Here is a 13,809-nt window from a genome sequence, read left to right as displayed (position 1 = left end):
TTTAGCAGAATTTTAATGTCATCCTATGATATAATAGACTATTAAATGAACATGTCTGCAGAAAAATGTAACCACATCTAGCTTATTATTTACATCCCCAGCCTCAAAACTCATTCTCAAAGGTAGCAGGACCATATCTAAGTGAACAAAAACCTTGCTAACTCTAAATGAAAACAAACAATAGAATTTGGTTTTAGATATCCTTAATAGCTTTACCAAGGGTCCAACTATTTCTTGTAAAGCTTTAACATTCATTGACTATAATTTTTCAGGCTCTATGGACTGATTTCACCGAGTGAATTTTTTATTTCAACCTATCATATGAAGGACAACTATCAAGAAATTTAACAATATCTAGCATATTTCTTACACCCCTAACCTTGAAATCTCATCTCTGAAGAAAACAGGGACGCATTGATAGAGCATACAGGGCTCCGCCTTATACTGCTCCAGCATCATGTATACAACTCATACTTTGCAACATTGCAAAATGCAAAATGGCTTCATCACACCGAAATTATTTAGTGTGGCAGTGACACCACTGCCTAAACTGCACTAACTACTGCTACTAATAGTTGACTACAGTCTACAACCATGCAGGCATCTACAGGTGTGACTGATACATGTGGTCACATCCGGCCGTCAGGGTGGAGTTCCTCGGTGCCTTGTTACGTGTGACCACAGGACATGACTCAGTGACGTCACAATACCTTTCATTAAATCCCTACTTAAAGAAAACAAATTTATGATTAGAGTTAACGAGAAACAATATAACTTGTTTAATTAAAGGTAACAAAGACGATTCAATCCAGAAAATGGATTGTACTTTCGATAATTTGTTAATGATATATTTATTGCTGTCCATAGTACGTTAAGGTAGACAACACAAATGGAGGTAGAGCAACGAGGCAGTTCTGGACGAGGATAATCACCAGGGGCCAGATTCACGAAGGCACTTACGAACGTGTACATCTTTCCTCAATCTTTGACGGCTTTGGTTACATTTCTTAAACAGTTTACAAGCATGAACACTTGCCAATCAACTGTTGTTATTGTTATAAACAGCCTCCTGGTGCTTCGGAGCTCATTAACTGTTTAATAATTGTAAACAAAGCCGCCAAAGATTGAGAAAAGATGTGCAGGTTCGTAAGTGTTTGCGTAAGTGCCTTCGTGAATCTGGCCCCTGGCAGGGAGTCAGCAGCCTCATCTCAAGCTTTGTCCAGAGTCAAACAAAAAGCGGGTTCCTGTCATATTACATTTCAGGGTGCAATTAAACTTTTTGTCTGTCTTGTAATTATCTCTATTCTCACCTTTGTCGACCTGTTTTGCCGTGAGCTGGTCACATCTATCCAGGCTTCCTCTCCGGATGTCGTCTTGTACTGTGAATAAGTTACAGTTTCTCACTGTATCATAAAAGACCCAAGAGCTCCCAGCCACCATTTCCAGCACCTATACTCAACCTGTCCTCACAACTAATATATCACATATTTTATGCAACTGTTCAATGCATTAAAATGCGAGGTATTACTATGGATTAAAACACATTAATACAGATTTTTTCCCATGCATTGACCTCGATAGGTTAGGTGGGTTGCTTGGGTTCATACGTGAGGATACAAGCCCACTGCTCACTCGTGGTTCCTGGCAGGAACCTTGCGATAAAGTGTGCACCAAATACAAAGGTTGTTAGGATACATATATGCATGTGCATGTATTCAAAGACCCACAAGACTCCCCTGGGTGCCGTATATTGCAACCCGTTCTCGCAAATTTAATAAGTCAATATTGACTTATTAGTTGCGTGCATAGGTGACATACTTAACATAATAGTTTCCCTTGAAAAGCTTCATAGAAAACACCGACCTTACCTAACCTACTTAGTATGTTAAAATAAGCATCTTATAGCTTCGTAATTACAATTGTTACTTAACCTATTATAGGTATTGGTTAGGTATTAATTGTAATTATGAAGCAATAAGATGCTTATCTTAACATACTAAGTACTGTAGGTTAGGTAAGGTCGGTGTTTTCTATGAAGCTTTTCAAGGGAAACTATTATGTTAAGTATGTCACCTATGCACATATTTAATAAGTCAATATTGACTTATTAAATTTGCGAGAACAGGTTGTATATTATTATGACCAAGGGGGATTGTTCCCCCCCTCCCAAACTCTTACACACACACACACACACACACACACGCACACACACACACACACACACACACACACACACACATACATTAACCCCATGCCCCTCCTTAAGAAGGATCGACACCTATTGTGAACCTGTAACTCCTATAGAAAGTATGAGACATGGGTTTGATTATCCATAGAGTGTTTAAACATTTTATGGATGTTATCAACGTTGAATGGCGTTGGTTCAGTGTCGATTCATCGTTGATAACGTTGCTTGAATGTTACTAGGGCATATTTGCAACAATGAGAGAGAACGGGAAGGAATGGGACAAAGGGGAGAGAGAATGGAAAGGGGGGCAGAAAGGGTACGGAACGGAGAGAGAAACATGCCCAGGCACCGCTGGGTAACCTATCAAGTATATACAAGAGTTTTACATTCTTGTAAAGCCACTATTACGCGTAGCGTTTCGGGCAAGGTCCTTAACCCTAATTTCCCCGGAATACGACCCCGCCGAATCGTTTAACAACCAGGTACCCATTCACTGCTGGGTGAACAGAGGCTACAGTTAAGGATTGGCGCCCGGTCAATCCTCCCCGGCCAGGATTCGAACCCAAGGCAAGGTGCTTGCGAAACGCCAGGCGAGTGTCTTACCACTGCGCCACGGAGACTGCTACACAAAATAAAACAAAACAATAATATTTGGAATCATCACAGCTCTCAACTGATCACAAAATTCAGGGATTACTACGACCCAAACAGCTGGCAAGAATACTATGAAGACCCACGTGTACTCATTCACTAAGCTCACCCCTGCAATAGAAAAACAATAGATAAGTTACCCATTACAATCAAATAGATAAGTTACCCATTACAATCAAATAGATAAGTTACCCATTACAATCAAATAGATAAGTTACCCATTACAAGCAAATCATTTACAAATGACAAGCAAATAGATAAGCTACCCCTATAAGCAAGAATATATATAAGCGACTATTACAGGTAAATAGATAATATACCCATTACAATCAACTAGATAAGCTACCCATTACAGGCAAATAGATAAGGTACCTGGTACTAGTGTTAATAATATCAGTACGGATTGATACGGACTTGTATTAACAATATTCGTGGAGCTGAAAAAATGGACTTAATTAAAACCGCTGCGACCGTCACCCAGCGCACGTCTTGACAGTAATGACAGCTTTCTGGCGCACACTCATGCGGCGACTGTAAATAATCTCAAGGACACGTGTTGATTCAATTTTTTTCGAACACATTCCCGTACGCACCTGTCAGCACACACGCTAATTAACGTGATTACAATCATGCGCACCTGCGAACACAAACGCACCTGTGCATATTCTCTGATACACTTGTGAACACACTCATAGTGGGTCTGGACTCAGTGTACTCACGTAAGTCCAACACATTAGCACACTTGAAGACACTTAAAAGTGTGTACTAATATTTACACTCGTCAACACATACACATGCATACACGGTTGAGAGGCGGGACCAAAGAGCCAGAGCTCAACCCCCGCAAATAGGTGAGTACACATTCACACCACCAGCAACTAGCTCATAAACCGACTCGCAACCGATTGAACCGGGTTTGATTCCCGGGTCATGGTGATCAAGGCTTCGGCACGTATCCATATACACCTGATGCCCCTGTTCACCTAGTAGTTAATAGACAACAAATCATTTTGTACTTTAATTATTTTTAATTCATATGTGATTATAAATCTTGTGTCGCGGGTACAAAGTTTTGATTACATGGTACAATGATCTGTGACTTTGAGCTCTGAGCCCGAGAGGAATAACAGCCAATTAGCGCACAAAGAGATCATATGGGAGACCCGTTCGACCAATGGGGGCTCATACCGGCACTGACGTCACTAAACACCTGCACGCGCCTGCCAATAAGATGCAAGAACGGTGATGATGTCACACAATCCTCCTGAAACACAGTCAATAAATCTTACTGTCGCTTAGCTCATGAAATCAATAACCAATCCCAGTGCAGTATTTCCTTAAGATTATCCTGACCACGTTAAACTACATACAACGCCACAGAGATTCGACCAATCCGCGCGTCAGAGCCGCCGATGACGTCGCTAAGGGAACGTTCGCCGAGCCAATGAGCTCTCGAGAAGGCCATGACGTAGCCCGTGACTTTTGACACCAGCCAAAACGTGGGGCCCAGAAGGCGCGCGAGATGAGATCAACATTCAGTGTCCGCCTGGCTTACCTCTCCCACGGTCGTGTGTGGTTGGCGCTCCCGCCGCCTCTTAGTGACTTAAGTGTTCCCCGCCGCGTAACTGGATCTCCCTCTTACCCTCGGAGGTTAATACCTGTGCTCATTAAACCAGCGGAAATGAACGAACGAGGACGTACGGTGTGACAAGTGGTTCAAGGTGTCGTCGTGGAGCTGTGTCTTGGGGATTTGGACCAGTCTCAGGAATCAGCAGGTCATCATGTTGGACGGTAAGCCTCCATAGCATTTGGTTTTCGCATGCGTGTTAATTCGTCGAGACGTACCAGCAAAATGATGGCCCGAGGCAGGAGCGGTTGTGTATGGGGCTAATTGACCTTCCGCAGGGGCCTAAATTCTTATCTTCTAAAGCCTTTTGCAAGACTTGCTTGAGCCAGTAGGGTCCAGTGACCTCTGTAATAATACAGTGACAGATCGCGTGTCACTAAAACGTATTAGGATTACACAGTTGTTCCCACAATCTGAAACAGTCGAGGTCACTCGCATTTGACGGTATATCTGTCCGAAACGCTATGCGTGCTAGTGACTTCACTACAATGTAAAAATTCAAGTCTCTGTACTCTAATAAGCCCACTGTACCTTCTTATATATAAATAAATATAAGCCTACGGTTCCCTATAACACGTGATCGCCTTCACTAATTCCTGGTTGAACCATAACTACCTTGCCTTAGGCCTAAATTTGTTTTTATTGTTGGGTCCTGGAGGCAGCTTAGGCTCGTCCTGGAGGTGTGTGTGTGGGGGGGGGGGGGTGTGAGGGTGCACAGTCACACCTGCTACATTATAAGAGTCCCGGGGAATGGAGTCTGCACCGCTCCTGTGCCAGGTAAGTCTACTACGGGCTCACCATAGCCCGTGCTACTTAGAACTTTTTATTCCCCAGTAGCTGAATCTTAAACAACAACGACGGAGTCTGCATTCTTAAGCTTCTTTCTCTTACACCCGTAGGCCTGCACTGAAGTACTTACCTGTCGGTAAGTTCAGGGGAGGTGAGGTCTAGCACTTTATGTCCTGCCATCAAGCCTTGTTAAACCCGTTACGTTACAATTTAACTTTTCAGACGATGGAATTCTTTGTAGAAACAGGCCTTAAAGTTGGGGATGGAGGTGGCTTCCACAGCTTCTTTCAAGGCGTTCCACTTGTTGTCCACCAGTACGGGACGGACCAAGACGTCCTCATTGCCTTTATATTCAGATGTGTGGGGTTGGGTGTCTAATTCTTAAGACATTTTACACTCACGCAGCCCCGACGTGAGTCAGAACTGAGTGCAGGCGATGAGTCACAATAACGTGGCTGAAGTATGTTGACCAGACCACACACTAGAAGTTGAAGGGACGACGACGTTTCGGTCCGTCCTGGACCATTCTCAAGTCGATCGACTTGAGAATGGTCCAGGACGGACCGAAACGTCGTCGTCCCTTCAACTTCTAGTGTGTGGTCTGGTCAACATCAGAACTGAGTCATTACTCAACAGAGTCACGAGGAGCATCACAGGTGCACCAAAATGGACGAAAACTGGAAATCTATACCTGAAGACAAACCTGGAACCATACCTGAAGACAAACCTGGAACCATACCTGAAGACAAACCTGGAACCACCTGGAACTAGCATCCAATCCCTGACAGCATTCCTCAAGCCTGGCCTCGGGCCGGGCTTGTGGAGTAGAAGAACTCCCAGAACCCCATCAAGCAGGTATCAAGCAGGTAGCAGTAAAGATCTTTAAACCCAATACCGGATGTTTCTTCCAAACGAGACTCCTATGAGCTGTAAAGAACCTTACAGAACCGAGGATAACTGCACTAATCAAGAACTTTAATGATCATCAGGTGCCTAACACCCACCAATAAGGACCGGACACCCGCATCAGGCTACGAACCACCGCCATCGTCGGCTCCTCTTGCCAAAGAGCTAAGATTAAACCTGCCAAACTCAAGGAAGGAAATCTCCCTCATCATCTCAAAGCCGAGGCCCTAGTCTTAATGGCCCACTACACTACCCCACAACACAGCTACACACTACACGACGTTTTGGGAGCCGGTCGGCCGAGTGGACAGCACGCTGGGCTTGTGATCCTGTGGTCCTGGGTTCGATCCCAGGCGCCGGCGAGAAACAATGGGCAGAGTTTCTTTCACCTTATGCCCCTGTTACCTAGCAGTAAAATAGGTACCTGGGGTGTTAGTCAGCTGTCACGGGCTGCTTCCTGGGGGTGGAGGCCTGGTCGAGGACCGGGCCGCGGGGACATTAAAGCCCCGAAATCATCTCAAGATAACCTCAAGATACACTGATGGTTCTGTTACCCAACACTCCACCCATGCTGCAGCTGTCTACTCCCCGTCCTGTTCCATTAGCAAAACAGTGATAAGCATTACAGACGGAAATGCAGACGAGGAGTCACAATAACGTGGCTGAAATATGTTGACCAGACCACACACTAGACAGTGAGGGGACGACGATGTTTCGGTCCGTCCTGGACCATTCTCAAGTCCATTGTGACGGAATCAGACGGAAATGTTTGTCATCAGGCTGTCCCTTGAACGTGCTTATGACAGTAGTCATAATGTATTGATCAACACCGACTAGAAGACAGCTATTTCAGCCCTATGGAATCTTTAACCGCTAGATAATAATAATAATACAATCATAATAAGAATAATAGGCAATGAGAACTTAATCACCACAATCTTCCTCCTTCAGAACCTTTAGGTACCAGGAAGAAAAGTTATAACTAACTGGTTGCCAGACCATGTAGGGATCTATTGTAATGAATCTGGGGACCAACTAACCGGAGAAGTTGACCAGACCACACACTAGAAGGTGAAGGGACGACGATGTTTCGGTCCGTCTTGGACCATTCTCAAGTCGATAGCCGGTGAAGGACCACGTGAAGAGAGTGTATAGATGTGGGCGTCCCAACAAGCTCCGGTCTACTGCAGGGGAACTATAATGATAGTCTGGAAACAATCCTACCAGCGGGATCACACGGTTGTAACAACCCCATCAGCTGCCTGGTGGAGGTGTTACCGGGGTACACACACCACAACCTTCAGTACAGATACCACCCAGGAGGGGGGGGGGGGTGAATGAGGAACACAGACTGTCACTAGGTTTCCCATTTTCATGGGAAATAGGAATCAACACGACAGAGGAAGAAAGTGCAGATATTGTAACCGACCAAATGTACATTCCCGCCAATTTTTTCCCCAACTATAATAAATACAAAATCTGAAAGATCGCTCTCCCTTCAGTATATACAAAGAAAGAGAAGGAATAGAGGGGACATGATAGCGACATACAAAATTCTGAATGATGTTGACAAGTGAAATTAGAAAAGTGCCCATGCCTGACAGCTCTTATTTATATGATACTGAACTCGTATATACGTCTAGGATCAAGTCTAGGCTAACCTGTGCCTGTAACAGTCCCGTACTACCACGTCTGTGCTGTTCCTTGGTAATCTGTTCTATAAATCGATACCTGTGTTTATACCCAGGTCTTCTCTGAGCGTAAACGAATCTAATTTATATCTACTGAAGAGAATAGGTAACCGCAACGTGTTGGGTCATTAATAACCCAACCCACACCCATGTCAGTGGCCGGGGGGGGGGGGGGGGGGGAGGGTCCGTCATAGACCCTTATCAGGAGGGATTCGAAGCCTCGTCACTTCTCATTTCCTATGTGCGGGTTGGTTTAATTTTATCTTGTTTCTATTGTGTGTGGACATGTTTAGGACCTTATTAATATCCGCTTTTGTTATACTATTTCAACTATTTGTATACAGCAATCATGTCTCTCCCCCCCCCCCCATCCTGCTTGCTCCTCGCCATACTACAGAATGTAAATTAGGATTTCTTAACCTCTTCATAATGGTGGTTTCTGATCTCGGGATTAACTCTGAATGCTTCCTAAAGAATTTGTCCATTCTATAATACGGTGCCCAAACCTGAACAGCATAATGTGACGGAGGGCCTAACATGGCCAGAGTTAAGCTGGAGGATAAGACGTCTTATTTCTGACACTTGTAGTCATGAAGCCTTGTATATGTGGCGTATTTTGAACACTTAGGCTTGGATTTTTTGGCTTAAAATTCCGACTAATGACGGCCCGTTTGGAGAGTGGGGCTTGTGTAGGGGTCGAGAGGGGCGTATGTGGAGAGGTCAATAGGGGCGAGGGTGCTAGATTATTGCATAGAATAATCTGCAATAACCCACCACTGGAACGATGGAATCCCTGGAGGCTCTTTGGCTAGATGTGTAACCTCAGACAAACACTCACATGTTGCAACACCATATATATTAACCAAATATACCGCAACCACAAACTCCCACGCACTCTTGCTCCCCTCCCCCCTAATCCCTGACCTGCCCCACACCCCCCAACACCTGCTCCCCCACTCACCCCTCGTCTACACCCCTACACACATACACCCTCGCCACCCCCCTAACACCATCCTGCTGCTGCTCCTCACGCCGAGCACCTCCACACAGACCGAACACAGACGTCCTGATACACTGGCATCGTCCTGGTGGGGATGGGGAGCGTGGGAATCACCGGGTCGTCCTCAAGAGCTACCAGTAACCTTGTCCTTGACTTGGCGACCCGACCGGTGGACGGACTTGGGGACGGGGGGGAGCGGGGCGGGTTCTAATTGTGGGAGCCTTTTTCAACGGCTCTCAGTCCACTGTTTATATTTTTGTTGGTGTATATTCATTATATTCATTTCTGTTGTGTGTATGTATATCTGCATGTGTAACTACCATATATACCCATATATGTAATTTTCATATAAATATGAAGACCTACATAGGCCGACTACTGACCTGCTACAGGATGCAACCCACCAGTTACCTAACTTCTAGGGTACCTAGATACTGCTAGGTGAAGAAAGGCATCTTTATTATTATTATTTTCTACCACAGACGTGGCCAGACATTTACAATGCTAACCAGCATATATACATTTTCATCTGTCCCTCCATGGACAGGGTTAGAGATCTGTTAAACATATAGTTCAGGGATTTATTGAACAATCAACCACAGAAGGGGATTGAAGTAAATGTTCTCAACCGTCTCCGTCCGCCCATGGATTGAACCCGAGTTCCTCGATTAGGAGTCGCGGGCATAGACCACTGTGCCACAGGACCCTGAGTAACTGGGTTCCACTGTAAGAACCGGCAATATTCAGTCCATTAAGGGTTTCGATTCCTTGTTTCCCCCCCCCCCCCACACAGTTCCCTTGTGTTTAACCCCTTCCTTCTCACTTCCCATCACCCCCCTTCCTTGCCCCTCTTTCTTTCTACCTTCTCTCCATTTCCCCATCCGCCATCATTATGATAATCATAGAAAACGCATATTCGCTCTACTAACTACGTCAGTAACCAGCACGTTCTCACGAGCCTCACAAGCGTCAAATCTGAAGTGGTTTTGCTTAACAGAAATTGGTGTATCGAGGCGCCCCCTACCTAACATATCGAGGCCAATATCTAGTCACAGGAAACGTCAATATTACGGTGTTGGTAATTTCACTAAAACACCAGAATTTTGACGCTGTAGTAGCAACCTGTCCTCTTAAAAATAACGTCACTTTCCGCTGGTATGCGCACTATGGCCAAATTTGGTCGTAATTTGAAATGAAATCGACTCACAAAAGTGACGTACTGTTCCGTTTTCTGTTTGAGTCGTCCGGCTTACTCGGCAAGCTTAGAAGAGGATTCTTTCCATTAACATTTTTCATAACGTTTTGAAACTTTGAAATGAGAATTTCCTGCCCACCTAACCTATCAGAGGACCCTTAACTTATTGTTGTTGAATAAAAAATCCCAAATTTATATTCATTTTTTTTCATTTTCAAATTACGTCCATATTCGGCCATACGGGTAAACGGCCAAAAGCGACGTTCTTTTTAAGAGGACAAGTTTCGGTGCGTCAGAGTTTCGGTGCATTTAAGTGTGATGTTCCAGCATTATATATTTGGTACTTTCGACCAGATGGTTAATACAAGTACTTTCATCCCAGGAGGAGAGGCTGGGATATGTATACATCATTTCCTGGCAGAAATTGTGGCTGGGATTCCCCTACGGGCTTTGACAGTGTTGCCCCTGTTCACCTAGCAGTAAATAGGTACACGGGATTTAGACATCTGCCACGGGCTGCTTCCTGGGGGTGTGTAACAAAAAGTAGGCCTGGTCGAGGACCGGGCCGCGGGGACGCTAAGCCCAGAAATCATCTCAAGATAACTTCAAGATAACCAGTGTATTACAGGTAATTGTCTGAAAGAGTTTGATGTTGGCTTATGCCAATAAACGGCACTAAAAGAGGGTATGAACAGGAATAAACGATAACATTGCTTGATCAATTTCATAGATTTAATAATGGCATAAATGAAGCGATTAGGCCGCGTCCTACTCTCCAAGGGACCCCCCCCCAGCCTCGGGAGGTTGCCACTGGCCGCCACACTGCGCAGGAACACTGGCCGCCACACTGCGCAGGAACACTGGCCGCCACACTGCGCAGGAACACTGGCCGCCACACTGCGCAGGAACACTGGCCGCCACACTGCGCAGGAACACTGGCCGCCACACTGCGCAGGAACACTGGCCGCCACACTGCGCACGAACACTGGCCGCCACACTGCGCAGGAACACATGAATACATATGTGCAAAAAAATAAAAAGAATCATATGAAGTAAGAAAACTAGGAAAGTAAGCGACGTTGTGTGTGTACATGGAGTTACGTTCATTTATTTTATGAAAGAATAACCTACAATTTTGTTCAGTTTGAGTCTTAATGTTTAGTTTTTATCTTTTAAAGCTCAGGTTAACATGCTCAGGTTAACATGCTCAGGTTAACATGCTCAGGTCTGGAGTAAATTCTTTCGTTACAATGACCTTGTCATTTCCAAAGTCTCGTTTGGCACGCTTCTGGCATTAGCTAATTCGTGGTTGTTCCGTTGTTGTCGTTAGCAAGACAACATTAGTCCTTAGTATTTCGTTACTATTTCCAGTTACACAGGTGCCATTACAACTTGAGTGACAAATCGTGCCATGCGCTCACGCCTCTGTACTCACATGAAAGTGCTGGAAGGGTTGAGCTGATGCTCTTGGAACCCAGTCTTTCCAGACCCTCCAGTTTCTTGCCAGCATTCTATGCTTCGTGAACTATATTCACTTATTGATTATACATAAGAATGAACGTAACTGCAGAAGGCTTATTGGCCCAGACGAGGCTGATACTATTTATATCCACCCAAACTCATTCATACATGTCTAACCTACGCTTGAAACACTCCAGCGATCCCAGGTTTATTATGTTACCCGGTAATGTTTCCGTAAGTCAACAACAGGCTTTCAAACCAGTATTTACCCAGGTTCTTTCCTAGAAATAGGCTGAATATCGGAGGTGTGTGTTGAGTGAGAGTGGCCGTGGTGTTGAATAACTGATGTTCTTACACTCCCCAAGTCCGTCCACGAGTCAGGCTTGTTCAGGAGCCAGGCTCTGTTACCTAGCAGTAAAATAGGTACCTGGGTGTTAGCTGTCACGGGCTGCTTCCTGGGGGTGGAGGCCTGGTCGAGGACCGGGCCGCGGGGACACTAAAAAGCCCCGAAATCATTTCAAGATAACCTTCAAGAGGCTTGTTCAGGAGCCAGGCTTGTTCAGGAGCCAGGCTTGTTCAGGAGCCAGGCTTGTTCAGGAGCCAGGCTTGTTCAGGAGCCAGGCTTGTCCTGTGATAGGGGGTTCAAGAGTTGCATGGAGCGGTCAGCAGGCTCACATATTACGTCCACTACAGCCCTGTTGGTCCGGCACTTCCTGCAAACGTGTCTAATTGTTTCTTGAGTAAGCAATTATCAGGAGAAAGCACTAAGTCATTACGGCTATATATATTGTTTCTTGAACGCGTCCGCCTTTGTACGTGTTGCTGGCATGGGTCCAACACTGGTGTTGCTAGCATGGGTCCAACACCGGTGTTGCTAGCATGGGCCCAACACTGGTGTTGCTAGCCCAACACTGGTGTTGCTAGCCCAACACTGGTGTTGCTAGCGTTGGTCCAACACTGGTGTTGCTAGCGTGGGTCCAACACTGGTGTTGCTAGCCCAACACTGGTGTTGCTAGCCCAACACTGGTGTTGCTAGCGTTGGTCCAACACTGGTGTTGCTAGCGTGGGTCCAACACTGGTGTTGCTAGCCCAACACTGGTGTTGCTAGCGTGGGTCCAACACTGGTGTTGCTAGCCCAACACTGGTGTTGCTAGCGTGGGTCCAACACTGGCGTTGCTAGCGTGGGTCCAACACTGGTGTTGCTAGCATGGGTCCAACACTGGTGTTGCTAGCATGGGTCCAACACTGGTGTTGCAGCATGGGTCCAACACTGGTGTTGCTAGCATGGGTCCAACACTGGTGTTGCTAGCGTGGGTCCAACACTGGTGTTGCTAGCATGGGTCCAACACTGGTGTTGCTAGCATGGGTCCAACACTGGTGTTGCTATCATGGGTCCAACACTGGTGTTGCTAGCATGGGTCCAACACTGGTGTTGCTAGCGTGGGTCCAACACTGGTGTTGCTAGCATGGGTCCAACACTGGTGTTGCTAGCATGGGTCCAACACCGGTGTTGCTAGCATGGGTCCAACACCGGTGTTGCTAGCATGAGTCCAACACTGGTGTTGCTATCATGAGTCCAACACTGGTGTTGCTAGCATGGGTCCAACACTGGTGTTGCTATCATGGGTCCAACACTGGTGTTGCTAGCATGGGTCCAACACCGGTGTTGCTAGCATGAGTCCAACACTGGTGTTGCTATCATGGGTCCAACACTGGTGTTGCTAGCATGGGTCCAACACTGGTGTTGCTATCATGGGTCCAACACTGGTGTTGCTAGCATGGGTCCAACACTGGTGTTGCTAGCATGGGTCCAACACTGGTGTTGCTAGCATGGGTCCAACACTGGTGTTGCTAGCATGGGTCCAACACCAGCGTCGTGTGTGACTGTTGTTGTTGTTAAAGATTTGCTACCTAGAACAAGTTCCAAGTAGCACGGGCTATGGTGAGCCCGTAACTTGAGGCGTTAAGTCCTCAGACATGGCGGAAATGCCAACACGGAACTGGGATAGGCTATAGGATAGCCTATCGGATAGGCTATAACGTCCATACCTCGTCCGGACGGGGTATGGACGAGAAGGGATTGACGCAGAGAGGAGAAAGGGAGCAAGGTGTGTGAGGGCAGGGTAAGAAAAGGATATAGAGACAGACACAATAACATTATGTAACAGATAAAGCAATAAAGAGTGAGTCAACGCAGTGTCCTAGTGTCCTCGCTCAGAGCTCAGGGCTCAGAGCTCATCAAGGTCGCTGACTAAGTTCCTACTACGCACACACACACGTCTGCAAAAAAATTTCCCTGAG

General features: G+C 45.9%; 1 protein-coding gene across 2 annotated transcripts in view; it reads left to right on the top strand.

Moving 5' to 3' along the window:
* The first annotated feature begins 4,371 nt into the window (after nt 1-4,371).
* sprt (PDZ domain-containing protein sprite) overlaps nt 4,372-13,809 on the top strand; it is a 148,071-nt gene continuing 138,633 nt past the window's right edge. For both annotated transcript variants that reach the window (XM_045754666.2, XM_045754665.2), the window contains exon 1: nt 4,372-4,630. In XM_045754666.2, coding sequence (XP_045610622.2) covers nt 4,621-4,630 — 10 coding nt within the window. In that variant the 5' untranslated portion in view covers nt 4,372-4,620. The remainder of the gene's footprint in view (nt 4,631-13,809) is intronic.

The sequence above is a fragment of the Procambarus clarkii genome, chromosome 37, assembly GCF_040958095.1.
Source record: "Procambarus clarkii isolate CNS0578487 chromosome 37, FALCON_Pclarkii_2.0, whole genome shotgun sequence".
Lineage (NCBI taxonomy): Eukaryota > Metazoa > Arthropoda > Malacostraca > Decapoda > Cambaridae > Procambarus > Procambarus clarkii.
Note: the sequence above shows the minus strand (reverse complement) of the source record. Positions and strands in the feature narration are given on the sequence as shown.